Source organism: Notothenia rossii, assembly GCF_949606895.1.
Source record: "Notothenia rossii genome assembly, chromosome: 8".
Classification (NCBI taxonomy): domain Eukaryota; kingdom Metazoa; phylum Chordata; class Actinopteri; order Perciformes; family Nototheniidae; genus Notothenia; species Notothenia rossii.
In genome coordinates this window covers 30925867-30941343 of record NC_136906.1, presented here as the reverse complement: position 1 = coordinate 30941343, position 15477 = coordinate 30925867, and the positions used below count along the sequence as shown (strand labels likewise).

Here is a 15477-nt window from a genome sequence, read left to right as displayed (position 1 = left end):
CATTAGTTGTGTAAATACACAGCTGAGAGCTGCCGTTTCATTCAGACTGTTTAAAAAACGGTAACAACGGATTATTTTTCTTAGCGGATGCATGTCAATTTAAATCAATACATACAACTATTTTTTAAATCAATACAACTATTTTTTAAATCAATAAAAACATTTTCTAAATCCATAAAAGCATTTAAATTAATATTGGGAGTCATGTCGTTACTTTGTTGAGAATGTGGCAATGTAATAAGCGGGATCATTTGCAGCGAATTGTTCCTTATGGGGAAAATAACACCCGTCATGTGTGTGTAGAGGTGTGTGTGGTTAAAACACTTTCATGAAGTGAAGGAGGTTTTCCTTCTATAAAACAGCTGTGGGCAGCAGTGAGTTTCACGGACATGAATTCATAGATCAAGGCAGACTGGTGCACACACTCTCCTGTCTATGGAAAGCCTAAAGTGCCACCATTCGCCCGTTTAAAACGCGCTTCTTTCTAAAAAACGCCCGTATTACGCACGAAAAAAAAGAAAAAAACGTTTTTTAATATGATAATGAGCCCCTCCTTCTGATTTCCATAGCCACTAAGTTTAAAGTGTCTGTAACCAATCAGTGAAGAGTAAAGCCTGTCCAAAGCAATCTGTAGATGAAAAGTTCCTGAAATGTTTAGGCTTTGCTGTAAATTGTATATTATTCCAGATTCAGGGGACCAAGTATTAATTTTCCTTTGAATATAATCAATAAATCAAACAATATAAAATATATATATAAAAAATACTATTGCCTTACGCTTGTCCTTAACCCTCTGGAGTATAAGGATATTTTCTCGATATGTAGACGTCTCCTTAAATCACCTTTTAAATGTACTTCTTATAACATGGTACCATTATGTTACTTATCGAAATATTCAGGACACTCTCTGGTCTTGCTAGAGATGCAAGTCGCTCACCTTAGAGCACTGTCTTATGAGATACTTAGCTGAAAATGAGAAATCCGATTTTTGGAAAACCTAAAAACTCTTGTGAAAACACATTTACTCATCTCGTCTATTTTTTGGGGCGTTTTAGATTTGGTTTACAAAAGTAGTGAAATAATTATATGAATTACACTATAGGCCTATATAGATGAAATGAAATGTTATTCATGTGTAAAATAGTTCCATCCCTCTGCTTTCACCACAGAAAAGTTACATCAGGACTGATTCATGACTTCATATTCCATACCAAGGTTCATGTGATGTGTACAAATACAAATTGAGCATTAGAACTTTTTTTTTCAACCAACAATTTATGTTAACATAAGAAACTGTAAAATCTCAATATTTACAATATCAGAACTTTTTCAACCAACTATTCATTATAAATGTAAAGACAGGGGGATCAGTGTCATGGTCTTTGTCTGTCTTCCAGGACAGGGGGTCTGGCTGCTGTGTAGGTGATGGTGCATGGGCTGCTGGTGGCTGTGTCGGAGGGAGGTAGGTGTGATTGTCCCAGGTTGATGCTGGTTGCAGTGTGGGAGGTACGTCTGCTAGGCGAGACTTCTTTGCTGGCTGGGTTGATCGTGATGGCTGTGATGGAGGCCTTTGTACCGAGGTGTATCTTAATCTTGTGGCAGATGGAGATGGAGGCCACTGTAGTGATAATGGTCCTCTGGTCCTTGGTGGTGATGGCTCTGGTGAAGGCCCTTGAGCCACGGTAGATCTTAAACTGGGGGCAGGGACAAATGGAGGTTCTTGTTGCTGCTAGGCCCAGACAGCTGTGAAATCTGAAAAAAGATATAGGACAATAATTACCACTAAGTTTGTTAAAATAAAGTTCAAGTGGAATGTTTCTCAAGCACAAATAACAATGCACAACTAAAAATAAAATTCTCTCTCTCTCTGGAGGAGGAGGAGGAGGAGGAGCGTGTGAGAGATAGAAAGAGAGACGTTGTTAGTATTTGGTGCTAGCTCGGAGCTAACGGAGATTAGAAGCTGTTTCAACAATAAGGAGAGGGAGAGCTCTCTCCTGTGGGACTGATAGAGATAAGGTCAGCTCAGGGAGGTAAAGGACTATTAGATTGTAATCTTTAGTCTACGTTATCTCAGTGGGTCTCAAACGGTTTGGTCATCTTTGTAAACAAATATTTCCATATATGTAATATTAGTTGTATATAAAATGAGTTAATAAATCATTCCACTGTGTGCAATAGGTCAGTAAAAAATAAAAAACACAGTTTGAAAGGGGAGAGATTAGTAAAATATGCATAAATAAAAAGAAAGAAGGCAGACTAGGTAAGATAAAGATAGGAGAGAGGAGTTGATCAAATATGTGTTATTGCTTGTGAGCATATTCTAATGGATTTTTGATGATTGAAATATATACTAGTAGCCCCCCTAGAGGATGTGAGGTCATCACAAATAAAACAGGTATACATGGATAGGATACTAGATAAGTGTGCACACTCATTATATACACACTACACATTTTTCTTGGATTTGTTAACACTATAATCCCTAATATATTTGTAGAAAGGCAGGAAATGGAATTAAATGGAGAAAATGTTTCATTGCGGAGGACCCCCTGTTTTGTGTCCCCCCCACTTCTCAAACCAAAGTTACACCCTTACACCCACACAATGCAAGTACACTATTACTGTAATATTTAATTTTTTATTTTATTTTACAATTGTGTTGACTCCTTACAGCAAAGTCTACATTTCTGTCTGCTTTACCAAAGCACCACCTGGTAAATACACTCCCTTCCTGTCTACATATGTGTGTGTTGATGATAGTAAAAACTGGGTAATGATCACTTCCTATGGTACAGTCACTTTTACATTCCATTCACACGATTTAACTAAACTATCCGTCACAAGTGTGAGGTCCAAAAATGATTGTGTCCCCCTATTCACGTCTATTCTTGTTTTTTGTCCATCATTAAGGCAAAACAGTAATCTTTCCTCTAACATTTGTTCTACAACATCCCCATTACTGTCTGTTTGAATGCTTCCCCATAGGCTGTTGTGAGCATTAAAATCACCACACCACACTTCCCTTCTATGACTCGTCCCTGCTATTGTCTGTAAAGTTTCAATGTGAAGATTTTTACACGGGTTATAGAAATGTAATAGCTTGATGCTTCCTTCTTTCATTGGACTGCAAATTTCTACTATGACACATTCCTTGTCTTCAGGGGATGGAAATATGCTATTGGGTAGTACATGTGTTTATAGGTCCTGCCCTCTGGCCATACACACCAGGGATTTTGGGCCCCATGAAAATATATCACATTGGGCCCCACCACCAGGCCCAGGCCACGCCAACCAAGCACAATTGCTTTAACCACACCTCCAGAACCCAATCGACTCATTTATGCTTTAAATAACTACCTGTACAGGCTTGCATCCAGGGGCGGACTGGCCATCGGGACGTTCGGGACGAATCCCGATGGGCCGGTACTGAAGTTGGCCGGTCGGACGATGTGGGCCGGCCGGTAACCGGCAGGGCTCGACATTATAAATGGCCCGCTGGCCCGGAAGCACTATTTAGGCACCCCGGGCCAGCATAACGTACTTTCCACTTGCCCGCTCGGGCCACTAAAAATATTGCTTTAAAAAAATTGTCCTGTGGTATTGGTATTTTGACTAGCAATTTAGTTAAATTGTTTCGTTTATCAACGCTACAACATAGAGTTCCGTGAGTCGGTTGTCGTTGTTGGGTGAAAAGCAAACAGCTGTTTGCTGCGGAGCGCAGCGAGAGCAGGCTCCCGTGAGCGGGAGCGCGCTCCTTCACTACAGACTATCGCGCCACCTAACCATTCGCCAAAATGTTTTTAATATCAGCGGTAACCGGCCAAGCGCCGGGCAAAAAGCAATCTTCAAATAACAGAAAGTTACCGGAGGAGTTAAAGGAGAGTGACAAAGAGCATGAGAAGAAGAGGGAGAGAAAGTTTCAGCCAGCTTGATCGATGGAGTTGGCTTCTAGTGGTGCAGTGACGCGTCCTAAAACCAGTGCTTGAATTGGGCCGGTACTCACCGGTACGCAGTACCGGCACTTCTGATTTTTACCCATGTGGTACCGGCACTTCTTACTGAGTACCGGCAATGCTGGTACTTATACGTATGTATTGTGAACGCAACGCTGCGCAAATGTGGGTCTGACTCTGCCTCACAGAGGGTGACTGGCTGTCTACATGATGTGGCCTGCCGACATGGCCACTTTCATACAGATCATACTAATGCCCTCGATTGGTCTCTGTGTGTCATTCAAGCTCGGGAGGGTGTGTGTTAGTGTATGTGTGGCGCGAGCAAGCGAGAAAGCGCGCGCACCGTTTACGTGTATTGTTGTTAGCATCTGGTGCTACTAGGGCCGTGGGAAGTAGGGGTGCTGAGGGTGCTGCAGCACCCCCTGGTGGAGGACAGGGGATCTGCACTTCCACAAGATTAAATTAAATAAAAAATGAATTTTCAGCCTTGATGTAACAACATTCATAATTAAGTAAAGATAACAACCTTTTCACCCCGGTTACATTTTCCATTTGCCCTGTACGATGGGCGCTGTAAGTGATGAAAGTGGAGGATGTTGGCTTATCAGGCGCCCACAGCTCACAGCCAGCGTGAGAGAGATAGATAGAGAGAGGGGGTGCACCGGCACTGGCGGGGAATGTTGTTAGCTTCTGCTACGCTAACGGATATAAGAAGCTGTTTCTACAACCAGGGTGGAGGAGAGCTCTCCTGTCAGACTGAGAGGCACAGTGAGGTAAAGGACTCTTAGTGTTTAGATTGTCTAAGTCAGGGGTGTCCAAAGTACGGCCCGCGGGCCAACTGCGGCCCGGGATCCATTTTTTATTGGCCCGCAGCAAATTATAAAAATAGAATAGAATGTGGCCCACACATGAAACTTGCACTTGACTGTATTGTAGTTCTTAGTTTGACCAGTAGGTGGAGCTACTCACTAGCTTCAGTCCTAATGCAGCTTCTCCACAAAAAAAAGTTTCAAAAAAAAAAAATCCGCGACGACAAAATGGCAGAACCAAAGAAACGCAAGATAGCAAGTGAATGCAGAAAATGTCAAACACAGTGGGAAAATGAATATTTCTTCAAAGAAGTCAGGGGGAAATGTTTCTGTTGGATTTGCAATGAAACGGTTGCAGTGATGAAAGAGTACAATGTACGACGACACTACGAAACCAAGCATCCGACCTTCACGTCTTACACTGCTGCTGAGCGAGAGGAGAAAGTCAAGCAAATGGTAGCTAACCTGCAGGCTCAACAACAGTACTTTTACCGTGCTAACAAAACACAAGAAAATGCTACAATAGCTAGCTATGAGGTAGCTCAACTCATAGCGCGCCACGGGAAAGCTTTCTCAGACGGTGACTTCGTTAAACAGTGCCTCATTAAAGTCGCTGGAATAATGTGCCCGGAAAAGATGCAGGAATTCAACAACGTGAGCATGTCCAGAAACACAATTGTGCGGCGAATCGAAGACTTGTCAGCTAACATACAAAATCAAGTGTCACATAAAGCTTGTGCTTTTGATTTTTACTCGATTGCATGTGATGAAAGCACAGATGCCACAGACACCGCACAACTGTTAATTTTTTTGCGGGGAGTTGACGATAACTTTTGCATTACGGAGGAGCTGCTTGATCTTCGGAGTCTAAAGGGCACAACAACGGGTAAGGACATTTTTGAAGCCGTGTCAGGTGCAATTAACAAGATGCAACTTAAATGGGACAAGCTGTGTGGAGTTGCAACAGCGGGGCTCCCGCTATGACAGGCGAGCGCAAAGGAATGGCATCTATGGTGTGCGCCAAGGTGCGAGAGAGTGGAGGCGAGGCTGTAAAATTGCACTGTATCATCCACCAAGAAGCTCTCTGTGCCAAGACAGTCCAGCTTGGCGATGTGATGACCACAGTTGTGAAAACTGTCAACATAATTCGAGCACGAGGGCTCTACCACAGAGAATTTCAAGCTTTCCTATCTGATGTCGATGCTGAATACGGGGACGTACTCTATCATTGTGATGTGCGCTGGCTTAGTCGCACTTAGGCTGCGTGCTGAAGCGGTTTTATTCCCTGAGATCCGAAATTGACCAGTTTTTGAAAGAGAAGGACCGACCTCTTCATGAACTGAGTGATCCTCTATGGTTGGCAGACCTGGCCTTTCTAGTTGATCTTACTGGTCATCTTAACTCACTGAACAAGAGCCTACAAGGCAAAGACCAGCTTGTACCACAACTTTATGCACACATGAAAGCATTCTGTGCGAAGCTTCGTCTTTTTGAGACACAACTACGCAACTTCAACCTTGCGCACTTCCCTACGCTGTCCGAAATCAAATGTGCTCATTCAAAGGCCGACCTCTCTGCTAAAAAGGGGAAATATGTGTCTGTGATCACAACTCTTATGACAGAATTCAATCAGCGCTTCCAAGATTTTTCTGTCATTGAGAAAGAAATCAAGCTGTTCTCAACTCCCTTCCTGATGGATGCAGAAGAAGTGGAAGAGAGTCTGCAATTAGAACTCATCGAAATGCAGTGTGATGATTCTCTGAAGAATCAACATCAGCTCCTCTCCCTACCCGACTTCTACCAGAGCTTGGAAAAGGCCAAGTTTCCTCTGATGCGACGCCACGCAAAAAGAATGACGAGTCTGTTTGGCACAACATACATATGCGAGCAAACATTTTCTCTGTTAACTCTGAACAAAAGCAGATTGAGAACCAAAATGACTGACAGCCATCTCTGTGATGTCCTTCGCATCTCAACCACCAAACTTACTCCTGACCTGCCAGCCATCCTTCAGTCCAGAGCGCAGCATCACTGCTCCCATTAAGTGCAACGCTGTTCCCATTGTAGATGAGTTAAAATATATTACAGAGTATTCATGTGTTCAAAAGCCCAATTACTTAATAAATTCAGTCAATTAAAATTGATAACATTTTTCTAAAAAACGTTAGCTGATGTGTTAACAACCGCAATAAATTATTTGCATAACTAGGTTAAATAAAGCCTACCCTTTCCCTTGTCCTGTTATTTTTGCCTCTTTATACAGGGCTGTGAAGGGGGTCCCCATCCTGACAAAGAAGCAATCTGAGGCTGCAGTTTTGAGAATGAGCTGCCAACGACTTTTTGTAAAAAAAATTAAAACCCATACATAGAAAGATGTGATGTATAAAGTTTTTTCTTTAAGTATAATAAATTATCAAGAATAATTTACCTACATTTGATTGATTTTATTTGAAAATAGATAAATGAATACCCATACATAGAAAGATGTGATGTATAAAGTTTTTTCTTTAAGTATAATAAATTATCAAGAATGATTTACCTACATTTGATTGATTGGTTTTTTATTACTGTTAATACACTAGAGGTGAGGCGATATACCTTAACTTTAGTGAGTGGCCCAACCTTTCACATATTTTTCTGTATGTTGCCCTCAGTGAAAAAAGTTTGGACACCCCTGATATAGATACTACCCCAGTTCCTCACGAGTCGAAAAAACAACTCACGTCAACGCACGTAAGCAACGTGGGCGCCGAGTGAGCGCCCTCGTGACCAAAATATTTGACGGCGCTGATGGGCTGAAATTATGTTTCGGCGGCACAGTTTACTATTGAGACTTTTGCTACGTGCTGGTTGCTGCTGTTTGGCTCGGGGGCAGCGCCCGTAATGATAAACTAATGCCAAGGGCAAGGCCAGGCAGGAAACATGTGACTTATCAGTAACTTTAGACATCGTAACGCAATTTTAAACAAGATTTAATTGTAGATTATAAATGTTACTGATACCAATTGTATGATATTTACCTTGTTCATTAAAAATAAAAAATATAAAATATATATATTTTTGAAAATAAATGTTTGAATCTTTTTTTTTTAATTTAATCTTTTTTTGAATATATTTTTTTGTATGTGGGAAGAGGTGATGCGGCGCCCCTAGCGCCCCTATGGGCCGGCCGCCACTGTACTATATACAATGCATCACTGGCACATAATCACAACCACAGCCTGAGATGAGAAAAAGACAAAAAAAAAACAGATTGTATAAAAGACAACCTCAGTTTATCGTTGATATGAGATCACAGTAAACAATAATCAAATCCAAAAATAAGAACCCCCCCTTAGCATAACCTTTATTTCATTTAGCTTACCTGAGGCCGCCCAAATCTTTTTAAAAACCTTGTCGTAGGTTTGTCTTGACTTCATTTCATTGGACAATCTCAGGAGGAGGTCAGTGCGCGATCCAGAGGAATCCAATCCACACCCCCTGCATAATGTCCTCACCACTTCAACCTATCCAGTACAATACATTAAATGTGTGAGGTGCTGCATGTTTTCCGGGAAAATAATAATCTCTCCTAAAGAGAAAGATATAATAAATAGTGTCTTTACCTTCTGCTTGTACTGTTCCTCTCTCAGTCGGTCTTCTGTGACTGTTATTTCCTGGACCTCAGCTGGTTGTTGTGGATGGACTTTTGCAAACTCTGTGTTGAGGACATGGTTTGAGCGGCGTGTATTTTTGCCTATCCATGGTGCCCAAAAGTGGATAGTGGGATGTACTGTAAATAGATTTTTTTGCTGACCTTTGGAAATATCAAAACACAAATATATCAATACATCTTGGAGTTGAAGTTAACTGACATCTTGATAAATGTAAACAAGTTAATGATCTATCTCCATTTGTTAGTTTGTTTGTTTGTTATTCACACAATTCTTCAGTTGTAAAGTGTAACATGTTTAATAATTGCTTGTTAATCTTGCATTACTTTTTACAAATCCTCTACCGATCCTTTCCAGTGAAAGTGCGTCCCAAAAGCATTCTATATCAACTTCTCCATTGAAGTCCACCGGAGGTTGTGGAAGGTCACTTACTGAAGAAATAGTGTAAAAAAATTAGAAAAAAAGTGAATTCAGGGAGTAATCCAGTATGTAGTAGTCTGGTCTAAACAAGTCTATTCCATGAAAGCATTCTCACCTGACAAATGGAAAGCCCCCTTCCTATGGAGGTCCATGATGACCACTGGTGGATGATCACCACAGCTCACACAAGAATAATGATAATCATGTTCTCCTTCCCTGCCCGGCTGTTTCTCGTCTCGTGACTACCCATCCCTGTATTTAGTCTTGTCTCTTCCTGTGTTTGGTGTCGGTTCATTGATTGTTTTTCCCCTCACTCTCCATGTCAGTCATCATCAGCTTTTTGTATTATATCTTCCTTTTGCTTCCTTTGTGTTTTTGCCATATTTTTGCCATCAGCTTTTACAATAAAACTCGTTTTTGATTTCTAGACCAACTTACCTTTTTTTGTAGTCTGCTTTTGGATCCTACCTTTCCAAAACCGTAACACAGTGACATCAACGACATGTTTGGCCTGTAAAATGAGATAAATATCCCAAAGTCTCCACATTTTGTTGTGTTTCTGGTCCTCTTTCAGTTGAGACAGTGTACAGATGTAGCAGCTTATTTCAGACTCCAGTTTACAGCTTCCTGCCTGCTACCTGGAAAGACCAGCATCTGGGAATGTTAAGCCCTCCCACTATTTTCCAAGAGGGCGTTGCCATATTTTCAATTTCAGGATTTAACCAGGAGATGGTGCTTCATTCACAAATACAGAAAGACAACTTGTCATGGACTTTCAGTTTTGTTTAGAAGAGCATTTGAATACATCAATATTTTAGATCAAATAAAGTATATCTAATCTTGTAATTCAATAATATATAGTCTTTATATATTAAATAATAATAATAATAATAATGTAAATGTTTACATTACACTTCTTTATTTGTCATGCGGTCTACCTACGCTGTAAAATGTATTATCTCTTCGATTTACACACGGCATCTATTGCACTTCTGTCCATCCCGGGAGAGGGATCCCTCCTCTGTTGATCTCCCGGAGGTTTCTCCCATTTTTCCCTTTGAAATGTGGGTTTTTCTCTGGAAAACTTGGGACACATGTCAGAGCCCAGGACCTTTTCGAGAATGTAAAAAAAAACGTACATTTTCAAAAAAGCTGCTCACTAGCGCCCCCTATTGTGTGGTAGTCACATATAGTTTCTTAGAACTTCACGATTTTTGGCACAGACATTCCTCATAAAATTGCGGACATATTTGTAAATAGATTCTATTAGCCCCGCCCCCCAACAAGTCGGCCATTTTGAAATATGTGCGTTTTTCAGCCATTTTAAGCACATTCTTGCAAACTGCTCCTAGGGGAATGATCGGAAAAATTCCAGTCCAGGACAAGTTCAGCCCCTATCCAATATGATGCCAAATTGAGAAGAACATTTTTGATAGCTTAATCGTGGAGGTCGTAAGCTAACAGCGAATAAACCATTTCTGACGATTTACATGTCGCAAATGACTCCAAACTACTCCAAATTACTCAAATACAGTTGTTCCAATATTCACGAAACGCTATATCTACATTACTATTATGATTGCACACATATTTCAAATTGCTTTCCATTAGCCCCGCCCCCCAGAAAGTCGGCCATTTTAAAAATGTGCGTTTTTCACGCATTTTAAGCACATTCTTGCAAACTCCTCCTAGGGGAATGATCGAAAAAATTCCAATGCAGGACAAGTTCAGCCCCTATCCAATATGATACTTAATTGTGGAGCACATTTTGGAAAAATCAGTCGTGGAGGTCGTAAGCTAACTGCGAATACACCATTTTTGACGATTTACATGGCGCAAACTGCTCGCATATAGTTTTTCCGATATTCACGAAACGCTATATATACATTACTATTATGATTGCACACATATTTCAAATTGCCTTCCATTGGCGCCACCCCCCAGAAAGTCGGCCATTTTGAAAAATGTGCGTTTTTCATGCATTTTAAGCACATTCTTGCCAACTCCTCCTAGGGGAATGATCGGAAAAATTCCAATCCAGGACAAGTTCAGCCCCTATTCAATATGATACTTAATTGTGGAGCACATTTTTGAAAAATCACTCGTGGAGGTCGTAAGCTAACAGCGAATACACCATTTTTGACGATTTACATGTTGCAAATTGCTCCAAACTGTTTGCATATAGTTTTTCCGATATTCACGAAACGCTGTATACACATTGCTATTATCATTGCACACATATTTCAAATTGCTTTTCATTAGCCCCGTCCCCCAGAAAGCTGGCCATTTGGAAAAATGGGCGTTTTTCATGCATTTTAAGCACATTTGTGCTAATTCTTCTTAGGGAAATGATCGGAAAAATTCCAATCTTGGGCAACTTAAGCGGATATCCAATGTGATGCAACATTGCAAAGGGATAGTTGATCGCTTGAACATGGAGCTCGTAAGCTAATGGAGAATGTACAATTTTTGACCATTTATATGTCACATACTACCTTAAAGGGGACCTAAAAACAGGGCTGCAACGGATTTGATACATGCGGATTCTGATTTGCACCTATATGATGTCACAGAGGTGCACTCCACCTGTATGGTCAACTCTCCACCTATCAGGGGAATGAGAGGTTGCAGTGGCATGGCAACAGCATAGCAACAGCATGGCAACAGCATAGCAACAGCATGGCAACAGCATAGTAACATGACGCTTGTGCCTCACCCTCTCCTTTGCAGGGGGGGGGGGGGGGGGGGGGGGGTGTCAGCTCCAGCTCATGCAAAGACAGAGCTGGAGTGAGGCAAAATGAGGCATGGCTAAAATGCATGATCTGTTTGGTATTTTGAAAAATGAAACTTATAAATATACCTTATATAGGTATGGCCCTACAATATCTTATTCAAATATAAAATGATAGGTCCCCTTTAAGCTACTGTGACCCGCCTGTCTGCCTGCACCTTCAACTCTCAAACACACACACACACACACACACACACACACACACACACACACACACACACACACACACACACACACACACACACACACACACACACACACACACACACACACACACACACACACACACACACACACACACACACACACACACACACACACACACACACACACACACACACACACACACACACACACACACACACACACACACACACACACACACACACACACACACACATAGTACAACAAACATAAACAGCTCCTAAAGCATAACTAAATATCAGGCTACAGCCCTTCTACATTTTATTATGTGAAGCACTATATGGTTTCATGAAAAAATATCTACTGTTTATTTGTAGATATCTCCTAAAGCCTACAAAAAAAGTGTGAAATGTAGGCCTGTTACATATATTATTGAGCGATATATATTATACACACTGTTCTGCTTTCTGCACTGAACTCAGCAGCTGTTCTCACTGTAAACATCGCCTCACAATGAAAGCATAACCTAACATCCAGGGGAGATGTGATTAGTGAGTAAACAAACAAACGGTAAAGGGCAGAAAGTCTCCGGAGAATACTTCAGTGTACCCTCGGTTATAGCTCCTCCAGAGACACTCCTCTCTCCTCTAAATCAGTGTATCCTCGGTCACGGCTCCTCCAGACAGCCTCCTCGATAATCGATCCTCAACGAGCCTTCAGAGAAATTAGTTTTCCTTCCAGACCGCGCGCCTACATCCGTTTCCGGATTTCTGCCGGAGGACCTGGGAGTCTGGGACGCGAAATTAGAGAAATGACAAACGGCTCATTTCCGAGGACTCGCGCGCATCTGCTTGACGCCGGGACGACCAGCCGCCCTCCCCGACAGGCGCACGGACGCGGAGGGCCCGCTCATCACTGCGCGCACAAGTGCGACCGCAGTTTTAATTATTATTATTTTTAGTCACCATCTTTCCTGTTTTTGAGGCCTTTAGGATGCTGACAAAGTTGTATAATTTTGCACGGACGTCAGGACCGGTAAAAATTGCAACATTCTGGAGTCAATGGGTTAAAATAATCCAACGTGCTCAATAGAGCCACCTATCAAAATCCCATTTCGGAATAAATTTACAAAGTCGCACCGTATCTCCGAATGACCAGAAATTTGCACACATATCCGGGTGGACCTGCTCTACAAATAATCCTCTTGGAACCCTAAGCTCCGCCTACATTTCTTTTCTTCTAAATTAGCATAATGTTCAAAACAGTTAAATATTCACTTAAATTTCAATTTTTAGTTTTTCAACACCAAACTTCATATCCCGCATTGGTTGAGGGTCAGACATATTACCGTAGAAAATGAGCATGTTAGGACGATAAATATTGCCGCCGTCAATCAAAACGTACTCGCAAAAAGACGGGGCTTAGAAAGAAATGCTCATAACTCATCAACATTGTATCCAAACCACACAGATTTCGGTGGATAGGTTCAGACTCTCTTGGGAAATAGGCACACCAAAGCATTTTCAATTTGGACTATAGGGGGCGCCAAAAACACCACCAATTTATAACTCAAGAGCGGATGGACTAATTATTATAAGTTATTATTAGACATACTCTCAGGGTGACTACAAACTCAGATTTAAAGTGTCGCAAAAAATTCAGAATGTGGGCGTGGCCTATACATTGTTTTTAAATTGCGATAGCGTAAAATGAGTTTCGGACGCAAAACTTGGGACACACGTCAGAGCCCACGACCTTTTCGAGAATGTAGCAAAAAAACGTAATTTTTCAAAAAAGCTGCTCACTAGCGCCCCCTATTGTGTGGTAGTCACATATAGTTTCTTAGAACTTCCCGATTCTTGGCACAGACATTCCTCATGGAATTGCGGACATATTTGTGAATAGATTCCATTAGCCCCTCCCCCAAAAAAGACGGCCATTTTGAAATATGTGCGTTTGTCAGCCATTTTAAGCACATTTTTGCAAACTGCTCGTAGGGCAATGATTGGAAAAATTCCAGTCCAGGACAAGTTCAGCCCCTATCCAATATGATGCCAAATTGAGAAGAACATTTTTGATAGCTCAATCGTGGAGGTCGTAAGCTAACAGCGAATAAACCATTTTTGACGATTTACATGTCGCAAATGACTCCAAACTACTCCAAATTACTCAAATACAGTTGTTCCAATATTCACGAAACGCTATATCTACATTACTATTATGATTGCACACATATTTCAAATTGCTTTCCATTAGCCCCGCCCCCCAGAAAGTTGGCCATTTTGAAATATGTGCGTTTTTCATGCATTTTAAGCACATTCTTGCAAACTCCTCCTAGGGGAATGATCGGAACAATTCCAATGCAGGACAAGTTCAGCCCCTATCCAATATGATACTTAATTGCGGAGCACATTTTGGAAAAATCACTCGTGGAGGTCGTAAGCTAACAGCGAATACACAATTTTTGACGATTTACATGGCGCAAATTGCTCCAAACTGCTCGCATATAGTTTTTCCGATATTCACGAAACGCTGTATATACATTACTATTATGATTGCACACATATTTCAAATTGGCTTCCATTAGCCCCGCCCCCCAGGAAGTCAGCCATTTTGAAAAATGTGCGGTTTTCAGCCATTTTAAGCACATTCTTGCCAACTCCTCCTAGGGGAATGATCTGAATAATTCCAATCTAGGGCAACTTAAGCGCATATCCAATGTGATGCTACATTGTGAAGGAATAGTTGATCGCTTGAACATGGAGCTCATAAGCTAATGGAGAATGTACAATTTTTGACCATTTATGTCACAGACTACCTTAAGCTACTGAGACCTGCCTGTCTACCTGCACCATCAACACACACACACACACACACACACACACACACACACACACACACACACACACACACACACACACACACACACACACACACACACACACACACACACACACACACACACACACACACACACACACACACACACACACACACACACACACACACACACACACACACACACACACACACACACACACACACACACACACACACACTTACACATTGTACAACAAACACAAACAGCTCCTAAAGCATAACTAAATATCAGGCTACAGCCCTTGTATATTTTATTATGTGAAGCACTATATGGTTTCATGAAAAATATCTACTGTTTATTTGTAGATATTTCCTAAAGCCTACAAATAAAGTGTGAAATATAGGCCTGTTACATATATTATTGAGCGATATATATTATACACACTGTTCTGCTTTCTGCACTGACCTCAGCAACTGTTCTCACTGTAAACATCGCCTCACAATGAAAGCATAACCTAACATCCAGGGGAGATGTGATTAGTGAGTAAACAATCAAACAAACAAACAAACGGTAAAGGGCAGAAAGTCTGATGCACATTTGATCATCTTGAATAACTTATAATCATCTTGAATAACTTATAATCACAACGGGAACAGTTTGCAGCTTCGTTGACATCCAGCCATGCGTCACGCCTCTTTTAAACATCACTGTTGGCTGAAATCGTCTCCGGAGAATACTTCAGTGTACCCTCGGTTATAGCTCCTCCAGAGACACTCCTCTCTCCTCTAAATCAGTGTATCCTCGGTCACGGCTCCTCCAGACAGCCTCCTCGATAATCGATCCTCGACGAGCCTTCAGAGAAATTAGTTTTCCTTCCAGACCGCGC

General features: G+C 41.4%; 1 protein-coding gene across 1 annotated transcript; it reads right to left on the bottom strand.

Annotated features, from left to right (window-relative positions):
- Nucleotides 1-961: 961 nt before the first annotated feature.
- On the bottom strand, nucleotides 962-11842 carry LOC307014081 (uncharacterized protein). Its single transcript, XM_079641787.1, has 5 exons — nucleotides 8951-11842; nucleotides 8742-8846; nucleotides 8368-8558; nucleotides 8127-8268; nucleotides 962-1752 (listed from the first exon to the last, which is right to left on the bottom strand). The coding sequence occupies exons 1-5, from the start codon at nucleotides 8985-8987 to the stop codon at nucleotides 1730-1732; spliced, it is 498 nt and encodes a 165-aa protein (XP_079497913.1). The 5' UTR covers nucleotides 8988-11842; the 3' UTR covers nucleotides 962-1729.
- Between the last annotated feature and the right edge of the window lie 3635 nt (nucleotides 11843-15477).

Bases quoted from the DNA above. Each gene is read 5' to 3' on its own strand.
- LOC307014081 (XM_079641787.1), bottom strand. From the start codon at position 8,987: ATGGACCTCCATAGGAAGGGGGCTTTCCATTTGTCAG. The intron at 8,269-8,367 runs GTAAAGACACTA...TGTACTGGATAG, and splicing joins AGGAACAGTACAAGCAGAAG to GTTGAAGTGGTGAGGACATT. The intron at 1,753-8,126 runs GTAAGCTAAATG...ATCTTTTTTCAG, and splicing joins AAAGATTTGGGCGGCCTCAG to ATTTCACAGCTGTCTGGGCC.